This window comes from Eptatretus burgeri, unplaced genomic scaffold (genome assembly GCF_056783735.1).
Source record: "Eptatretus burgeri isolate ZD-2024b unplaced genomic scaffold, Ebu_testis_v1 Ebu_testis_scaffold_350, whole genome shotgun sequence".
Taxonomy (NCBI): domain Eukaryota; kingdom Metazoa; phylum Chordata; class Myxini; order Myxiniformes; family Myxinidae; genus Eptatretus; species Eptatretus burgeri.
In genome coordinates, this window is record NW_028222299.1 from 29,154 (window position 1) to 48,576 (window position 19,423).

General features: G+C 47.3%; 1 protein-coding gene across 2 annotated transcripts; it reads right to left on the minus strand.

Annotated features, from left to right (window-relative positions):
- Nucleotides 1-6,553: 6,553 nt before the first annotated feature.
- LOC147007284 (CD81 antigen-like) lies at nt 6,554-19,140 on the minus strand. 2 transcript variants are annotated; one of them, XM_085867427.1, is made up of 6 exons: nt 18,940-19,140; nt 14,889-14,994; nt 10,885-10,982; nt 10,114-10,191; nt 8,785-8,886; nt 6,554-8,634 (listed from the first exon to the last, which is right to left on the minus strand). In XM_085867427.1, exons 1-6 carry the CDS (start codon nt 19,003-19,005, stop codon nt 8,545-8,547), a joined length of 540 nt encoding a protein of 179 aa, XP_085723553.1. In that variant the 5' UTR covers nt 19,006-19,140; the 3' UTR covers nt 6,554-8,544. The 2 variants fall into 2 exon arrangements, with proteins under 2 accessions (XP_085723553.1, XP_085723552.1); XM_085867426.1 differs by having other exon boundaries at nt 6,560-8,670; nt 18,940-19,103.
- Between the last annotated feature and the right edge of the window lie 283 nt (nt 19,141-19,423).

The window sequence follows — 19,423 nt, forward strand, 5'->3', positions numbered from 1 at the left end:
ATATGTGCACTGACCGCCCTTTGTAGAGCAGGATAGGATAAGGTTGTATTCTGTAACACCTCGTGTGCAGACGAAGACAGGTGAGGACTGAAGCACAAAGGGCACGAAGGAAGTGATACTCACTTAAATGGAATGGACTTTATCATGGACCACACAGCCAGGGTGGGAAAAGTGGGCTGTGGAGATCTGGTTAGGGGTGGAACACTTCCCCCCAATGGGAGGGAAGGCCAGAAAGGCAACGGCGCCCACTGGCAGCAGGTGGCCAATTGTGACATCAGCCGTGTGCATGAAGGCAGTCCTGGAGGAGGTAAATGCTGCGTCAGTGCATGTGCACAGCAGAGGACATCTCAGCTCTCTCTCTCTACTTCATCACTGACAACCGAGAGATGCGGATGCCATCCTCTCCACTTCCGCTTCGAACTTCGCCCTGTGCCCTGGATCGAGACCAGTTCATACCTCACCTGTGCAAGTCCTCACCTGCTCCCATTGTATCTGGTTAAGTCCAGAAGTTTGGTGCCCTAGTTGGGGTGTAGTTTAATTGTAGATACGCTTGAGTGTTTCCCCTTCTTTTTTCCTTGTGTCTGTCGACCACTTAGTTTGTTCCATATTTTATTTAATAGCTTCTCATCCATCCTTATCTCCGAATACTTTTTGAATAAAACCATTTATTTGCGAAGAATCGTTTTGGCATCTTCCTGCCTTCATGCGTGAGCAACCACCAAATTGGGTTTATTTACGGAACGATCCTTGGGGAAACGTGAATGGTAATGAGAGCAGTAACTTGTTAAAATCATTCAGTGTTAATTCGATCATCGTCTCGGTCATTACCCGGGTTAATGGGAGTCCGGGTGGGCACACCCAGGGGCAGGGCCTGGGATTTGTGTGAGTGCAGGAGGTGGCATGACTGCAGGTGGATACCTTGAGTCCTGAAGGGACTCTGTTTGACCTTCTGAAACCTGCTAAAGGAGATCAGAACCAACCAGAGACCTTTCCACCCCTTCCCCAAACATTCACACGTCTTTTGTTTGCTTTTTATTGACATTAAACACGATAATTCATAACTTGAGATGCTTTTGTTATTGCCCACTCATGAGCGGCCCTTGAGATGGCCTAAATCGCTCAACAAATGACACAATGATTTCTGGGTGGGCTATGGAGCAAAGTCACGTGAAGGTGGAAGGCCCTGTTGAGTGACCACGTCAGTGGAGTAATAAAAATGTCACACAGACAGAGTCATGATGAATCGGGTGGAGAATCACAAGTTAAACGCTGCCGAGGCTCTTCCTCAAAACGAAACAAGATGATCGTTGACAAACATCATATTTCCAGGTCTGTAAATACCAAGTGAGTCCTGGAAGACCTCTGTACTTGTTTTCATGACGTTGTTTGCCTTCATCTACTGGTACTCGAGTGGGTACTGGAAGGCCTCTGTACTTGCTCTCAGACATCTCCTGGTATTTGAGGGAGTACTGGAAGGCCTCTGTACACGTTCTCATCAGGGTGCTCGCAGACATTTTCCGGTATTTGAGGGAGTACTGGAAGGCCTCTGCACATGCTCTCATAAAGGGGCTCGCAGACTTCTTCCGGTATTTGAGGGAGTACTGGAAGGCCTCTGCACATGCTCTCATAAAGGGGCTCGCAGACTTCTTCCGGTATTTGAGGGAGTACTGGAAGGCCTCTGTACATGTTCTCATCAGGGTACTCGTCGACTTCTTCCGGTATTTGAGGGAGTCCTGGAAGTTCTCTGTACATGTTCTCATCAGGTTGCTCGCAGATATCTTCAGGTACTGGAGTGGCTGTTGGAAGGTCTCTGGAGTTGTTCTCAAAAGGTTGTTGAGGGCCATCTGCACAGGGGTAGAGGGGAAAAGGACGATTGAAATGAGGACTAAAGGGACAAGGTGTAAGCAGTTGGCAGTGTGATGATATATCAAACATGACAGTTACTGAGATTCCAAATAATCATCTTCTCGTCTTGGATATTCAACATCCTGTGTAATTCCAGGTCAGACACACTCGGATTACTGTTTCACCACCCGAGAGGATTCCCATCGTGTGCTGCCTTTTTGGCTGCTGGTTGCATCATTGGTTAGGGGTGCGGCTATGTCGCCAACAGCCCCTCTTACCAGTATACTGGTGCTCATTTTGCTGACTTCGGAAGGATGACAGGATGAGTCAACCCCTGGTGTTAATTCAGCAGGAAACGGGGCTCGAACTCAGGACCCCAGGATCCCAAGCCACCACCCTAACCGCCAAGCCAGCACCAGGCTGCCCAAGAGGGTGAAGACTCAACAGGAGCCGGAAATGGATCACTTAGGATCAATTATTCCAACCTGTGATTCAATTTCGTCTTTTTTGAGCTGTTTTGAAATGCAATTGTAAATAATAAATAACAACGCCAAGGACGGGGATTAAAGTGAATAAGGAGAGGGGTGGGGAAAAATATGGGGAGGGGGATGGTTGTTGAATAAGGAGGGCACACTGGCATGAGAGAAAGTGACGTCATTCGTGATTGTCGGACCGGGATTCAATTATAATTAATTTCACCCACTGGTTTCATCATCTGAACTGTTACTGTGCATCATCTGAACTGTTACCCACTGATCTGTTACTGTGCCATTAATGGAGTGCCCCTGCTCATTTATAATTCAGCGTTCTTGCGATAACTCGCCTCCCCTTCGTCCAAAGACACTATGGGGATATTTAACGTCCACCAGATGCGAGCAGATAAGACACCCGGCTTCACGTTCATCTGTGTGAAACCTTCAAAATCAATGCAAATTCCATCAAATATTCGTGCACCGAGGATACCGTGCCAGGACCGAGTCGTCTTATCATTGAATGCATGGAAGAGTGGGATGACTCAGGGCAAACGGTGATGAAGCGACAGTGGGGACACAGTCACAGTAAGCTGGAGAATGGAGAGGAAGAGAGGATGGAGGTGTGTGGTGTAAAGAGGAACAAAAGAGTGAAGTATGCGGAGTAAAGAGGAGGTCAGGAGTGAAGGTGCGCAGGGTAAAGAGGAAGTTAGGAGTGAAAGTGTGCAGGGTAAAAGGAAGTTAGGAGTGAAGGTGTGCAAGGTAAAGAGGAAGTTAGGAGTGAAGGTGTGCAAGGTAAAGAGGAAGTTAGGAGTGAAGGTGTGCAAGGTAAAGAGGAAGTTAGGAGTGAAGGTGTGCAGGGTAAAGAGGAAGTTAGGAGTGAAGGTGTGCAGGGTAAAGAGGAAGTTAGGAGTGAAGGTGTGCAAGGTAAAGAGGAAGTTAGGAGTGAAGGTGTGCAGGGTAAAGAGGAAGTTAGGAGTGAAAGTGCGCAGGGTAAAGAGGAAGTTAGGAGTGAAGGTGTGTAGGGTAAAGAGGAAGTTAGGAGTGAAGGTGTGCAGGGTAAAGAGGAAGTTAGGAGTGAAGGTGTGCAGGGTAAAGAGGAAGTTAGGAGTGAAGGTGTGCAGGGTAAAGAGGAAGTTAGGAGTGAAGGTGTGCAAGGTAAAGAGGAAGTTAGGAGTGAAGGTGTGCAGGGTAAAGAGGAAGTTAGGAGTGAAGGTGTGTAGGGTAAAGAGGAAGTTGGGAGTGAAGGTGTGCAGGGTAAAGAGGAAGTTAGGAGTGAAGGTGTGCAGAGTAAAGAGGAAGTTAGGAGTGAAGGTGTGCAGGGTAAAGAGGAAGTTAGGAGTGAAGGTGTGCAGAGTAAAGATGAAGTTAGGAGTGGAGGTGTGCAGGGTAAAGAGGAAGTTAGGAGTGATGCTGTGCAGGGTAAAGAGGAAGTTAGGAGTGGAGGTGTGCAGAGTAAAGAGGAAGTTAGGAGTGGAAGTGTGCAGAGTAAAGTGTAAGTTAGGAGTGAAGGTGTGCAAAGTAGATAGGAAGTTAGGAGTGAAGGTGTGCAGAGTAAAGAGGAAGTTAGGAGTGAAGGTGTGCAAGGTAAAGAGGAAGTTGGGAGTGAAGGTGTGCAGGGTAAAGAGGAAGTTCGGAGTGGAGGTGTGCAGAGTAAAGAGGAAGTTAGGAGTGAAGGTGTGCAGGGTAAAGAGGAAGTTAGGAGTGAAGGTGTGCAAGGCAAAGAGGAAGTTAGGAATGGAGGTGTGCAAGGTAAAGAGGAAGTTAGAAATAGAGGTGTGCAAGGTAAAGAAGAAGTTCGGAGTGTCGTTGTGCCGTAAACCTGGATTTTGGGAGTTTCACCAGGAAGGTGCGGTTGAAGAGCTCCAATGAACGTTGAATATTCCAGAACAAATCATTCCTCACCTCTTATATTTTTCCAATCGATCAACTGTTGTTGGATTCCGAGGACAAAACAGAGGACCAATAAGTTCAACAGGATTTCAATCACCTGGAAAGGAGAAATAACATCACTGGTACTTTACAAACTTCCGTAGTTACCTCGAGAAAAGGAATATTATTTCAAAGTGCAAACATGACTGCTGCCACATTTTGGGACATTTACTTATTATGTACACACAGACACTTCCTGTTAATAGAAGAGACATGAGGAAGAGTTTCAGACAGAAAAAAGTTGGAGAAGTGAAGAATCAATATTTGGAGGAGATGAGAGTAAATTTTGTGTACGTATTTTGAGAATACCGGAATTTGCAAATGTCATATATGAATCCCATAATCCCCAACAAAAGTTGCATTTTACGATACACCGATCCCGATGATCCCAACAAAACTTACATTCAGTAGACCGATGCCAATCATCATACCCACGATATAAAACATCACCGAAGAAAGCATTTCATCGATGCTGTCATGGCAACCCTGAAAAGGCAGGCAGTGTTAGTGCATGTACTGTGTGGACAACCACCATTGGGGTTTCCTTCTCTGGAACTACAGTCGAAGAAGAAAAAAACCTCTTCGCAAGCTCACTTGTCATCCTGGAGAAAACAATGATCGAATTCAGCAGATTAAATATATTGTTACGTCTGAGGGGGGGGGGGGGGTATGCATTCAAAGGGTAATTAGGATGTTTAATTAGGTATGCCATGCTGTTCGAGTTTTACCAGGATCTCGATGTAATAAGTAGCTATTCAGTGGTGATAAGTTATCTAGTAAATGTCCATTTCTTTAAGGGGGAAATGATAATTGTCACGTAATTAGACAGGGAGACGGGATAGGGTAAGTGTGTCTGCGTAAACCCTGTTAGTATTCCCTGGAGGCTTGCTGTGACGTCACAGGACAGTGCTGCGGATGGCTCTGCCCCGTGATCACGATTGGCGGAAGGCGACGGCGGAGGGCCAATAAAACGGCTCGATTGAAAGTGACGAGGACTCGAGGATAAAAAGGTTCAGTTCGGGGAAAAGGGTGGGAGGAAGAAGATCGGGAAAGAAAAACCGTTTGGAAAGAACCGTTGGGAAAGAAAGAAACCGTTGGGAAAGAAAAAAAAAAAGAAAAACCGTGCTGGGAGCGTGCTGTGTTGTTGCGCTGATTCGATCCTGGATTCATCGTGTCTCGTGGCCTTGCTGTGCCTCGTGCCTCACCTCGGTTGGCTCTGGGGTTCTGCTGGCTCGGAGCACGGGGTCGAACGGCGGGCGGACCTGCCTCCCTCTCCTGCTCACAACTTGGCGCCAGAACTGGCTCCCTGGCGGCTGTGAGCGGACTTGCGCCGACACCAGGAGGTCGACAGCACCACGGTGTCTCCTGCCCCTGACGAGCGCAACGCCAGCTCGTCCGACGCCAATCCAGGGACTGTTGCGTCTACACCACAGGCCAGCCTGACCACCAGGACCAGCTACGTTTTGTGTGTGTGTGTGTGTGTGTGTGTGTGTGTGTGTGTGTGTGTGTGTGTGTGTGTGTGTGTGTGTGTGTGTGTGTGTGTGTGTGTGTGTGTGTGTACCTGGCGCCTTAGAGGGTTTGAGATTGGTATATCCATTGGAATTGTTTGTGTTTCCCCACGCCCGAACCCACACCACCATCCCGTCGAATCGCCCCGGATCCCTCCTCTTGCCGAGTCTTATTATTTCTGGTTAGAGAAATAAACATCATTAACTCAGTGAAAAGCGACTCGTGCCACCTTCCTCGTCCCGTTTGCGGTAGAGCGATTAGAACCGCCATCTTTGGGTTGTAAAGGATAAACCGCCTCCATCGTTTCGGCTCATTCTACGTTGGCGGGACTGTTCAAGTCCCGTGGACGTCACAATATATATATATATATATATATATATATATATATATATATATATATATATTTATTTATATATAGATATATATTCAAGAACATGTAACCAAGGTGATGAACAAATGGTCTTGGTCGAGGTCTGTACCCATTTAAATGGTGGTTGTGAAAGCTCTTTCCAGTATTCAACCACTGAAACCGCTCGCTCGTGTTCACAGACAACAGGAGAAACTGGAACCCCTCATCCACGGATATTTATCGCCATTTACATATATTTTGATGAGTCCAACTTGCAATCAGGAACACAACAACTGTGGTAAACTATTTTATAATTGTCAGTCTTTCATTTAAACACTGAAGATATTGTTAAAAAGGTGATTTTAGTGACGGGTTTCACCCTCGTAAAGGCTTGTTAAAAGTGTCCTGGTTCGTTGAACCGAATCACGGGAAGCATGACACACGACGCGTGCGTGAAAGGCCTTGTTTGAAAGGCCTCGCGAAAAACCTCCAAACAGGTGGAACAAGAAAAACAAGCAATCAGAGCTTGCAGACCTTTGCCAGGACTTGTCTTGTGTGGTGTTTGTGTGCTGGTGTGTTATGTAATTAAAGACAGACATAACGAGAACTGCCACTTTATAACTGCTGGCAGTGATGACTGTTTGCAAGACGTCCCGCTTTGACACAACCATACTTTGATTGGACACCTGACCCTGACCCACGGCGTTTTTCTTAATTATTATTATTCAATCGAATTCAGAATGGGATTAAAATAAATTAAATTCAAATCAAATGGAAGACCAAATAGATACATTCCTGCATTGGAGCGATCAGAAGGAATCCAAACAAGCAAAAAACAAAAATGGAGTCATCAGGAGGCACGTGGACAGGATTTGTGTTTCAGCCGCTACTCCTCTACCCTCAAACCCATCCAGACACAGCCATGTGAGCCTCATTAAAAAATAAAAATAAAATAGAAAAATAATCCACATTAATAAAAAAAAATTAAACAATAATTATCGCTGGCAGACCACTTCTCCGATCAGGTTGAAATTTAAAACCTATATTCCTCATCACTCCGAGATCATAATTGTGAAGTTTCACATTGATTGATTAAGCGGTTCAAGAGAAAGAATGTATTTAAAGATTTTCGCTCAATCCAATATGGCTGCGAGACCATGTGACATCAATTATTCCGAAACAAACTTGTTCACCCACGGCTTGAGGGACATTTGTGTGAAGTTTCCCCTCGATCTGTTCAGCCGTTCTGTAGAAGGAGATTTTTAAAGGTTTCATGGTAAATCCAATATGGTTGCCAAACCATGTGACCTATGACATCATATGTGTAAACATTTTGTTCCTCATGGATAGGCGGTCATACGTGTAAAGTTTTGCCTCGATCTGTTCAGCCATTTCAGAGAAGATTTTTGAAGGTTAAAAAAACAAAAAACCAATATCGCTGCCAAATCACATGACCAATGACGTCAACAATTTTATTTTCTGTGGACCATTTTAGCCTGAGATGACCCTCAAAAATTTCCATACTGATCAGATGTAGTGTTCTACATTTGCAATTATGATGTCACAACGAAGGCACCTCTGATGTCATAACAAATCACACTTATTTATTCCCCATGAGGAGTACTTGCCATGCGGCAAGTTTCAATTTTTTCCTTGGTGCCGTTTCAGACACAGAGGTCCAAAGTTTTTCCGTTTTTCGAACATGGCTGCCACACCACGTGACCTATGACATCATAATTATCATTAAAACATTCAACATGAGTCGCTCCGATGCTGATAATTTTGTCTCAATCCGACAAGTGGTTGCGGAGAAAAACACGACAGTTCTGTGCGGACAAACAAACAGACCCAAATGCAATGCCCTCTCCTCTGGCGGCGGTAACAAACTCTCCATCCATGAGCCACAGCTCGAGTCGTTTGACCATCTCATTCCAGTTCAGCGAAGGAGCCATTGCTGCTTTAGCAGGTGAAACAAACTCTCCATCCATGAGCCACAGTTTGAGTCGTTTGACCATCTCATTCCAGTTCAGGGAAGGAGCCATTGCTGCTTTAACAAGTGGAACAAACTCTCTATTCATGAGGCAGAGCTCGAGTCATTTGATCATCTCATTCCAGTTCAGGGAAGGAGCCATTGCTGCTTTAACAGGTGTAACAAACTCTCCATCCATGAGTCATCGCTCGAGTCATTTGATCATCTCATTCCAGTTCAGGGAAGGAGCCATTACTGCTTTAACAAGTGGAACAAACTCTCTATTCATGAGCCAGAGCTCGAGTCATTTGATGAGCTCATTATGGTTCAGGGAAGGAGCCATTGCTGCTTTAACAGGTGGAACAAACCCTCCATCCACGAGTTACAGCTCGAGCCGACTCCTTTCCGAGCCAATTACATGTAAAAATGATTCAAGCACAAGCAGGAGCTTTCCTTAACACGCACACACATCAGCCCAAGTGTTTTTGAAGACCCACCTTTCGGGATGCGATCTTGCGCAGTGTTGCATCCGTCTTTGAACACACGTTGTTAACAAGATACTGTTTAAAATCATCATTTTTACCGCAGCATTCCAGCTGCAGAAAGAACATGAGCAGGATCAGAACTTGTTTGTGAGGAAGGGTTAATATGGGGACAGTGAGGAAGGAGGTGCATCAGTGATGAGGATAAAACCATAGAGGGTGGCGTACCATGTTGTGCAGCTCAAGTAGAGACTTCTGAGCCAACTTTGATCCTGACTTGTTGTACTCGGAATACTTCCTGTCATAGAAAGTTTTCATCTCTTTTGGGACCTGAAAGGAAAGAAAAACAAACCACTCCTCGGTAAAACAACAGGACAGGTACCTACCTCCCCGTGGGATCAATATGGCAGTATGGATAAAGGATTGCCACACAGTATTATGTTGCTGCACGAATTGGCGAGGTACATTTAATGTTCAGATCACCATGAAAGCCAAAGGTGTATTGGCAGAGTGATCATATCGATGCTTCGTCCTGCATTGTGAAACACCAGGGTGGTAGTTTATATCACGGAAATCTCTGCAATCCCATAGTGAGGGATTTGGCAATTCTCATACTCAGCAGCATTGTGGTTAGAGCAACCGCCCTGAGTCTGGGAGGTCGGCGGTGCGAACCATGGCTGAAAATTTACACCAAAAACTTTATAAATGGTATGTATTGCTTCCTTGCTTGCTGTTCAGCATTTAGAGGATAGAGTATTGACAAAACCCTGGGGAGGGAGGTGGTTTTGGGGGAGATGTCTCCCTTATTGCCCCTCTGGGAGAGAGAAACGTTTCTTCACATAGGTGGGCCAGTGCCGGAGTTCTCCGAGAGAACGAGGTCACTTCCCACAAGGTCACCGGGTATGTTTGTCTGAAGTCACGTCTGGTGTTGGCTCATGTGTGTGTGTGTGTGTGTGTGTGTGTGTGTGTGTGTGTGTGTGTGTGTGTGTGTGTGTGTGTGTGTGTGTGTGTGTGTGTGTGTGTGTGTGCAGATCCTCCGTGAGCCGAAGACCGGACAAGTAAATAAGGACTCGGCGTCGAAAGTGGATTGTTTTCAGGAACTTGTAATTGCACATTGTCCACCCGAACTCTTGTACACCCGAACTCTTGTACACCCGAACTCTTGTACACCCGAGCTCTTGTTTCGAGCTCGCTCTGAGGCAACGGGGCTCGTTTTACTTGTCCTCCCTCCTCCCAATCTCACTTTACTGAATTCCAGAGATGAATGTCGGTACAATTGGTGATTTTTCAACACTTACCTGTGAACAATGCTCCCCCTGGAGCACACTCCATCAACACACACTTCCACAATATTTGAAGTTTCTAATGTGGTCAGAGTTTATAAATGTAGAAGAATTATATACATTAATTTTTTTCAATGAGTATATCTATATCATAGATCGGAATGGCAAGATTCCATTCGTAAGTGGGAATACGTTAAATTGTGGTCAAGGGATGGTAAGGGGTTTTTGTATGTGTGCAGTAACGTGTGTCGATTCGGTGTGTGCAATGACAAACCTCATCATTGTTCATCCTTAAAGCCCAAACACCAACTGCCATTTCTGCTGTGAATGTCATCAGGAGACAGATGAGGAACTGGGAGTAAAATAGAAACAGGTATGGGAATCAGAAAGGTGAAGGTGGAACAAAAGGTTCCTTTTAAAACTGTTTTTATCCAAAGGATTCCGACCAGGTATTGGCTCGAAATAAATCAAACCTGAAATATCACGAAGTCCTGACTCTATCTGAAATACCACGAGGTGCTGACTCTATCTGAAATACCACGAGGTGCTGACTCTATCTGAAATACCACGAGGTGCTGACTCTATCTGAAATACCACGAGGTCCTGACTCTATCTGAAATACCACGAGGTCCTGACTCTATCTGAAATACCACGAGGTCCTGACTCTATCTGAAATACCACGAGGTCCTGACTCTATCTGCAACTGTGCAGACTGCTATTGGAGGTAAATTAAATATAACTCTGGAAATGAAACATACATCATGTGGTTCAAATAATCAAATCACTGAACGGAAGGATAAGCAGCACCAGGGTGAAGAAAGAGGTGAAACGAGTAAGTTTTACCAGGTGGAATCAACCATGTCATCGTTTGGCCTTGATACGTGGATCAAATCATCTCAATCCTTGTTACATGGAATAAACCAAATCATCATGACTGCTGAACATGTGAAGTTAACATCAAGTCGCTCTCGAGGTTTGGCAGAAAGCCGTTCTTGGGACTGGTGGGCGGTTGGGTGGCAGGGTCCAAAGAGGAAAGATGTCTGACCGTTTTCAACATGGCTCGTGACTCCAGAATTGCTCCGTGGTAATTGATGAAACCAAAAAGCATCATGAGTGATCCCATTACGACCAACGCGGTCACACCTGGGACAAAAAAAAGAGAGAGAAGCAGCATCATGTAAACCGATCGAGAGGATGTGAAGATTATCAGGAATACTGTACTTCCGATGAAGCACATGATGTCATGGAGTCATCAATTTGCTCTGAACTACAATATCACGTGCCTCGTCCCGTGTATCACTATTTTAACACAGAAATGGAAATATCATCACCACTCCAAACCCGCTGCAATAAAAACCCACCATCATATTGTCGTGTCCAGGTCGGTTGACACCGACGCTGGGCGGACGAGCCGAACTGGCTCTGGTCTGGTCGTGAGGACAGCCACGAGAAACCTTCAAACTTTTAAACCCAACGGGTTTATTTCCCAAACCACGATCATAAAAACAAAGAACCAGGGATGATTGAACGCGACGGAGGAGACGATGGCGGGTTGTGGTGGGGGAAGAAAAGGGGGGCACAAAACGGATAATAAACGAGAAAAAGAGCAATCAGAGATTGCACACTCTCACCAAGACTTGTTTTGTGTGGTGTTCGTGTCCTGGTGTGTTACGTAATTAATAAGAGACATAACTGGAACTGCCACTGTGTAATTGCTGGCAGTGATGACCGGGTACCAAGACGTCCCGCTTTGATTGGACACCTGACTGGAGATTTGAGGGAGAAGGGTGTGTGTGTGTGTGTGTGGGGCGGGGGGAGCTTTTAAGAAAGGTGAGGGGGAAGCTTGGGGGGATGGGAAGAGAGTGAAATTTGCATTGAAGACGGAGGAGGTGGCGAAATTGAGAGGGAGGGGTGAGAGGTAAGCATTGAGAGGCAAGGGAGACAATGAGAGCAGGCACAGTCATGGAGGAGGAGGGAGAAGGGAGGGGTCGGGAGAGAGGATGGATGAGACTGGGTCGTCGTGTGGTAAAGATGGGGACCGGTGGGGGAGGAACAAGATTTGAGGAGGTGGGAAGTAGGGGAGGTGTGATGAGAGGAAACAGAGAGCATGTTTGAGATATTGAGGAGTGTACTGAATGAGAAAGTGAGACATTTGTTGGGTTGGAACAGAACCCACAAATGTTTGAAAACCAAACAGTATGGGATACCAGAGTGGGAACTGTTAGTAAAACAGAGGACAGTGGAGAGGTTTTGAGAGAGGAGGTAGGATGGGGGGCAAGACGGGAGGAGTAAGAAGAGAGTATAACAAGGGGGGAGTTAGGAGGAGGTAGATTTAAGGAGGTGGGATGAATTTGCATTGAAGTTGGGAAAAAACGAACAAATGATGGAAGATGAACAAGGATTACAAAATTGGATTTTTAAAATTGTAGTTTTATACGTATAAATATGCTGGTCGTAAGACTGGAAGAAAATCTTGTTTCAGGTTGGGTTCACAGTGATCCCTTCATCTTCATCTGCCTGAAGGATGTGCTCTGACGACCAGAGTGAGATGCTCTGCTTCAGGTTGGACTCAGTGTTCCCTTCATCTTCACTTCCTTGAAGGATGAGTCCAAACCACCAGACTGAGACACCCTGTTTCAAATTGGCGAGACCCTCTGTCACGACTCGTGGAAGAGCTCGTATTGTTGCTGGGCCGGGTATCGGCGATGAGTACGACCGCCACATGGATCTGCAGGGTCGACTCCACCGATCACCCAGAATGTATAGGTCGTCACCCCGGATAACTCCGGAACCGACGGGTCCCTTATCAGACCGAAGTTCGCCAACAGATCGACCACGTGGGGTAGGGTCGATTGCCAATTTCAATTTACCTAAATACCCACGTCGTCCAAACTACCGGGGAAATTCACCCTCTACGGCGCCCGTACGGAACGAGCCGCTAGCGTATTCGAACCGTGTACGACCCGAGCGGACGGTCACCGAGCTTTTGTCGGTCCAAATGTCCCTTTTCAGCGGCAACAGCCTGGCTAATTCTCCAACACGCACCATGTTAAACCAATAAAAGAAAGATAAAAACGAACCGATACATTTAACACATGGGTATATTTATAATGGAGGAAGCACGTAGGAAGCAGAGTTATCCGAATAATAAGAGGCACGTATGTACAGCAAGGCACTTATACTATGACTACTTACTGGACTGGCGCAACACACACACACACACACACACACACACACACACACACACACACACCCAAAAGAAACGGACCCAAAGTGGTCTTCATTGAGGCCTCCAGCTCGGAGGGAAAGGGCGAACTGAAGACCAGATTCTGCCTCGGACCTGTCCACCTCGTGTGGTCTTCGCACCGAGTCGGACCGGGCACCAGCGAGACGAGCTGAGGGATCGTTGTGACACGCCCAGAGCCAGCGATGAGATGAGAGCAAAAAGACCACGAGCGACACGAGTCCAGGAGCGGCGACATTGGTCCAAAACGACCAGGAGACCACAAGAAGAAGAAGACAAAGACGAAGAAGACTCCTTTTCACACCGCCTGTCCCGTCTATTTCTACTCGCCCCTCGTCGGGGCGGGGGTAACGCGTCACATTCTCCGTGCACCTCATTCGCCCGGGGAACTCCGTTGCCTCTCCATCATTGGTCGGGGGGGGGGCGTGTCGGGCGTCTTGATTCCCCCCACCCCCGTCCCCCCCGAAGAGGCTGTTCTTCTCTTGGAGCTCGCTCTGTGCCCTTTGACAGACTTACGGCCACCTCGTCCCCGATCTGCCGAGGATTTGCGAGAGACGTCAGGCCTTTGTGAACTCCGCCCACGTACGTGCTGACACGCACGTGCTTGCTGGCGAGCTCTGGGAGAATGGCGCGAGCAGAGCATTGTTGCTGAAGATGGCGTTGACGTAAAAACCCTGACTATTAAAATAACTTCACAACGCATGAACATTTATTCACCCCTTAAACGAGGGACGGGGACCCTAACTAAAACACATACTTACCGATATAACTGTTCTCTTGGACCTGTATGTTGTGTGCTCATGGCTTCCAGATTCGCAACAGTATTAGGACACTGAACGGATCAGGATGCAACAGGACAAAAGGGACAGCAGAGAGAGGGGGGAACACCAACAGCAGAGTCGAAGCCCAAGATCGACGGAGACTTGGAGAAGCAAAGGGTGTGGGGAGAAATGGGATGCATGGGGTCGACAATATGGATACAGAAGGAAACTCTCAGGAGGTTCCTGGACATTTGGGGGAAAACTGGACATTTGGAAGGAGCTAGGCTTGGGGTGGGGTGAGGGCGTTAATGAGGGTAGAAAAGATCATGGTTTTGGATTGGGGATGACCTGAGATGATGATGATGAACAGCTGTCTTGAAGAACCAGAGGGAGGAATGAGATTGAAGAGGATGTGGAAGTTGGTTCTACATGTGCGAAAAAGAGGAACAAATGGGTGGAGGTGAGCAGTGATCCTAGATTTAGGTAGTTTCACCAGAAGGGGGTTGATGGTTTGAAGATGATTCCAAAATCTACATCTCCTCGAAGGACACGCGTAAACCACTCGAGTCAGACACTCTGTTTCATGTTGGTGAGACACCTTGTTACAGATTTCTAATCGAAAGCCTGGTCTTCAAGGATCACGCATCTGTAGACCGAAGTTGTTTTAACAGAGTGAGAATGGTCTTATTAAAAAAAAACTTACGACACCCATCGGTTTTGATTCATTTGAAGCAACTTTTACTGAATAATGAAAATATGTCTCCAAGGAGCATTTCCATGTTTCAGGGTGGGACAGACAGGCAGACAGACAGACAGACAGACAGACAGACAGACAGACAGCATCACCCTATCATATACAGTACATATATTGCAAAACGGCAGTGAATTAAAATAAATAGCAATAATTATCTCAGGTTTAATTATATATTCTTCATTCACTCACATAGTGGAGGTGAGCATGGAATCGTCAAGGAATGATGTCTAAAACTAATAAATAAACTCAGATGCGTTCAAGCCGTGCCAAGTTGAAGTAATTTTGCTCACCACCAAAGTAGAAGGTTGAAGGAGCCTTATCCAATCTGTGCAGGATTGTGGCCTTTCCACAGAAGTGGGTACACAGACCAAAACCGAGCAAAACACTACCAGCCACCTGTAAGAGAGAAACATGTGATTACAGTTGATTTTGTTTCACCCCTTCATTACTTTCATCTCCTGCATTCTCTCATATGTGTGACTGTAGTCGTGCGATCTCCTCACAGGACCTGTTTTGAACTCTGGTCTTTATTCGCCTCCTCATCTCCCTCCTCCTCTGATCCATTCATATCAATTGATCCCAACAGTGATGTGTGGCCGTGATGCCGATCAAGGTATCCTGGGACAGAGACTGTCTTGCCAATCATGGAGCTCCATCCTTACCTATTAACCCTCATCCATCCCTTCCTGTTCATTATGCTCTCAACACCCTGCCCTCACCTAAACCCCAGAGACTCGCACCCCATCCTTCGCAAACTGCACCTGCACTCCCTTTCTCATACTCATTGTCCCAGCAATGTACTATACCTCCCAAACCCTGATGGCATATCTCTCGATCAATGTCCCTCTGGATTGAGAATGTGGTGTGTAAAGCCCTGTCTCCTTCAGCTGCTCCTCATAGCTAAGTTGAGCTCGGCACAGAATCAATCGAGCAGCCCTGCGCTGAACCATCCCAACACTTTACACTTGCTCAGGTGAAATTATGCGACAAACCGTTCTCGTCGCCATTTGGACTGGCTTGGTTCCGGTATGGCAGTAGATCAAACTCGGACAAACCAAATTGAGTTTGGTAAAGGAGTAATTAGGCCCTTAATCCAGCGTGATGCGTCTCGGCCAATGAAACCGCAACAATAATATCGTCTTATCCCAACTCTCTCTCTCTCTCTCTCTCTCTCTCTCTCTCTCTCTCTCTCTCTCTCTCTCTCTCTCTCTCTCTCTCTCTCTCCTTTCTCTCTCTCTCTCTCTCTCTCTCTCTCTCTCTCTCTCTCTCTCTCTCTCTCTCTCTCTCTCTCTCTCTCTCTCTCTCTCTCTCTCTCTCTCTCTCTCTCTCTCTCTCTCTCTCTCTCTCTCTCTCTCTCTCTCTCTCTCTCTCTCTCTCTCTCTCTCTCTCTCTCTCTCTCTCTCTCTCTCTCTCTCTCTCTCTCTCTCTCTCTCTCTCTCTCTCTCTCTCTCTCTCTCTCTCTCTCTCTCTCTCTCTCTCTCTCTCTCTCTCTCTCTCTCTCTCTCTCTCTCTCTCTCTCTCTCTCTCTCTCTCTCTCTCTCTCTCTCTCTCTCTCTCTCTCTCTCTCTCTCTCTCTCTCTCTCTCTCTCTCTCTCTCTCTCTCTCTCTCTCTCTCTCTCTCTCTCTCTCTCTCTCATTACTGTCTCTCTCTCTCATTACTGTCTCTCTCTCTCTCTCTCTCTCTCTCTCTCTCTCTCTCTCTCTCTCTCTCTCTCTCTCTCTCTCTCTCTCTCTCTCTCTCTCTTTTCCTAATCTGTATTGACTTCAACTGTCACCATCCGACGTGGCTTGGTGTCTGTCCTTACTGTCCTTACACCACCATCCATGGTATTGAAGCCAATGTATTTTACCACACTTCTGGCTTCACCCAACGTGTCGATTTCCCAAAGTATACTTCTCTAATTATCTGCCTTTATCTGCTTCACTTGATCATGTCCAACTTCCCCTCCAATCTTTCCTGTTCTTGCTTCCTTTGGTGCCTCAGATCATGTACTCTAATATCTCTCTCCATGGTGGACTTCAGCGATTTAGCAAGGACACACGATGTCTGACAATTTTACGAGGCAGATTGGTCTGGTCGAGTTCACATCCTCACTCTGTTCCACATCTACACTCTGCTCCACATCCCCACTCTGCCAGACATCCTGACTCTGCTCCACATCCTCACTTTGCTCCACATCCTCACTTTGCTCCACATCCTCACTTTGCTCCACATCCTCACTCTGCTCCACATCCTCACTTTGCTCCACATCCTCACTCTGCTCCACATCCTCACTTTGCTCCACATCCTCACTTGACTCCATCCACACTCTGCTCCACATCTACACTCTGCTCCACATCCCCACTCTGCCAGACATCCTGACTCTGCTCCACATCCTCACTTTGCTCCACATCCTCACTCTGCTCCACATCCTCACTTTGCTCCACATCCTCACTCTGCTCCACATCCTCACTTTGCTCCACATCCTCACTTGACTCCATCCACACTCTGCTCCACATCCTCACTCTGCACCACATCCTCACTCTGCTCCACATCCTCACTCTACACCACATCCTCACTCTGCACCACATCCTCACTCTGCTCCACATCTACACTCTGCTCCACATCCCCACTCTGCCAGACATCCTGACTCTGCTCCACATCCTCACTTTGCTCCACATCCTCACTCTGCTCCACATCCTCACTCTGCTCCACATCCACACTCTCCCCCATATCCTCACTTCGCTCCATCCACACTCTCCTCCACATCCTCACTTTGCTCCACATTCTCACTTTGCTCCACATCCTCACTTTGCTCCACATCCTCACTCTCCTCCACATCCACACTCTCCCCCACATCCTCACTCTGCTCCACATCCTCACTCTGCTCCACATCCACACTCCCCCATATCCTCACTTCGCTCCATCCACACTCTCCTCCACATCCTCACTTTGCTCCACATCCTCACTTTGCTCCACATCCTCACTTTGCCCCACATCCTCACTCTCACCACATCCTCACTCTGCTCCACATCCACATTGTGCTCCACATCCTCACTCTGCTCCACATCCACACTCTCCCCCACATCCTCACTCTGCTCCACATCCTCACTCTGCTCCACATCCTCACTCTGCTCCACATCCACACTCTCCCCCACATCCTCACTTCGCTCCATCCACACTCTCCTCCACATCCTCACTTTGCTCCACATCCTCACTTTGCTCCACATCCTCACTTTGCTCCACATCCTCACTCTCCTCCACATCCACACTCTCCCCCACATCCTCACTCTGCTCCACATCCTCACTCTCCTCCACATCCACACTCTCCCCCACATCCTCACTCTGCTCCACATCCACACTCTCCCCCATATCCTCACTTCGCTCCATCCACACTCTCCTCCACATCCTCACTCCGCTCCACATCCTCACTCTGCTCCACATCCTCACTCTCCCCCACATCCTCACTCTCCCCCACATCCACACTCTGCTCCACATCCACACTCTCCCCCACATCCACACTCTGCTCCACATCCACACTCTGCTCCACATCCACACTCTCCCCCATATCCTCACTTGGCTCCATCCACACTCTCCTCCACATCCTCACTTTGCTCCACATCCTCACTTTGCTCCACATCCACACTCTCCCCCACATCCTCACTCTCCCCCACATCCACACTCTGCTCCACATCCTCACTCCGCTCCACATCCACATTGTGCTCCACATCCTCACTCTGCTCCACATCCTCACTCCGCTCCACATCCACATTGTGCTCCACACCCTCACTCTGATCCACATCCAAACTCTCCCCCACATCCTCATTCCTGTCTATCCCCACTCCACATCCTCACTCTCCCCCACATCCTGACTCTCCCCCACATCCACACTCCCCCCCCACATCCTAATTCCTGTCTATCCTCACTGCTGCAATGTATGTTCGAAGAACGAGCAATTCTGAAGCAACTACTGCACTGTAGAGTGGTGGTGGTGGTGGTGGAGGTGGTGGTGGTGGTGGTGGTGGTGGAGGTGGTGTTGTGCCAAGTCATCTGAGAATACATTTGTGGTGATCCGTGCGGCCAAAACAGAACTCCTGCTGATGTTACACTCCTCTCACTCTCCTCCATATTCATCGTGCACATCCTCACTCACTCCCTTCAGATGTCTCATATTATTAATCTCCACGATCAATGTCGCTTTGTCCAAGAATAATAAAATTATCACAAAAAACATGAAACAACGCCGGCGTTGTACAAATAATAAATAAATTATATTCCGAGGAAACGAAAGGTTTTGAAATGTATTTTGACCGAAATTTGGGGAAAAAACAGAATAAGAGGAGTTTGAGGTTTTCACTCACCATGAAAATTGAGTTGAAGATGAGGTAAAGCGTCATCACGTGTTTGTAAAGGCGCCTCACGTTCATCGTGCTTGCAGCATGGATGAGGAAGAGATTTTATCGAAGAAGAAGAGTGCGGGCACGAGACTATACAAGCCCCGCCCATCAGGCAAAGCTGGCAAATTCGTAAAACCCGGACCGGATTTGCATGGAGCGGACGGAATGAAATGGTTTGCGGATCAGCAACGGAAATCTGCAAGGTCACGATGTCAGTGTTCTTCATGATGTCATCGGTCACGTGATTGAGCGGGAGCGAATCTGCCGCCGAGAAACCGTGGTTCGACATCACGTGGTTTGCTTTTGCCAGAACACATCAGGCGATCCACTCGTGTCCTCATAATCAGGCTGGCCTGGACGTTCGTACACGGCTACACCCACTTCGAAGCTATGTGCTCGAATCGTACCATGTGCTCGAATCCGGACCCGGTTATAAACTGCCATCCTG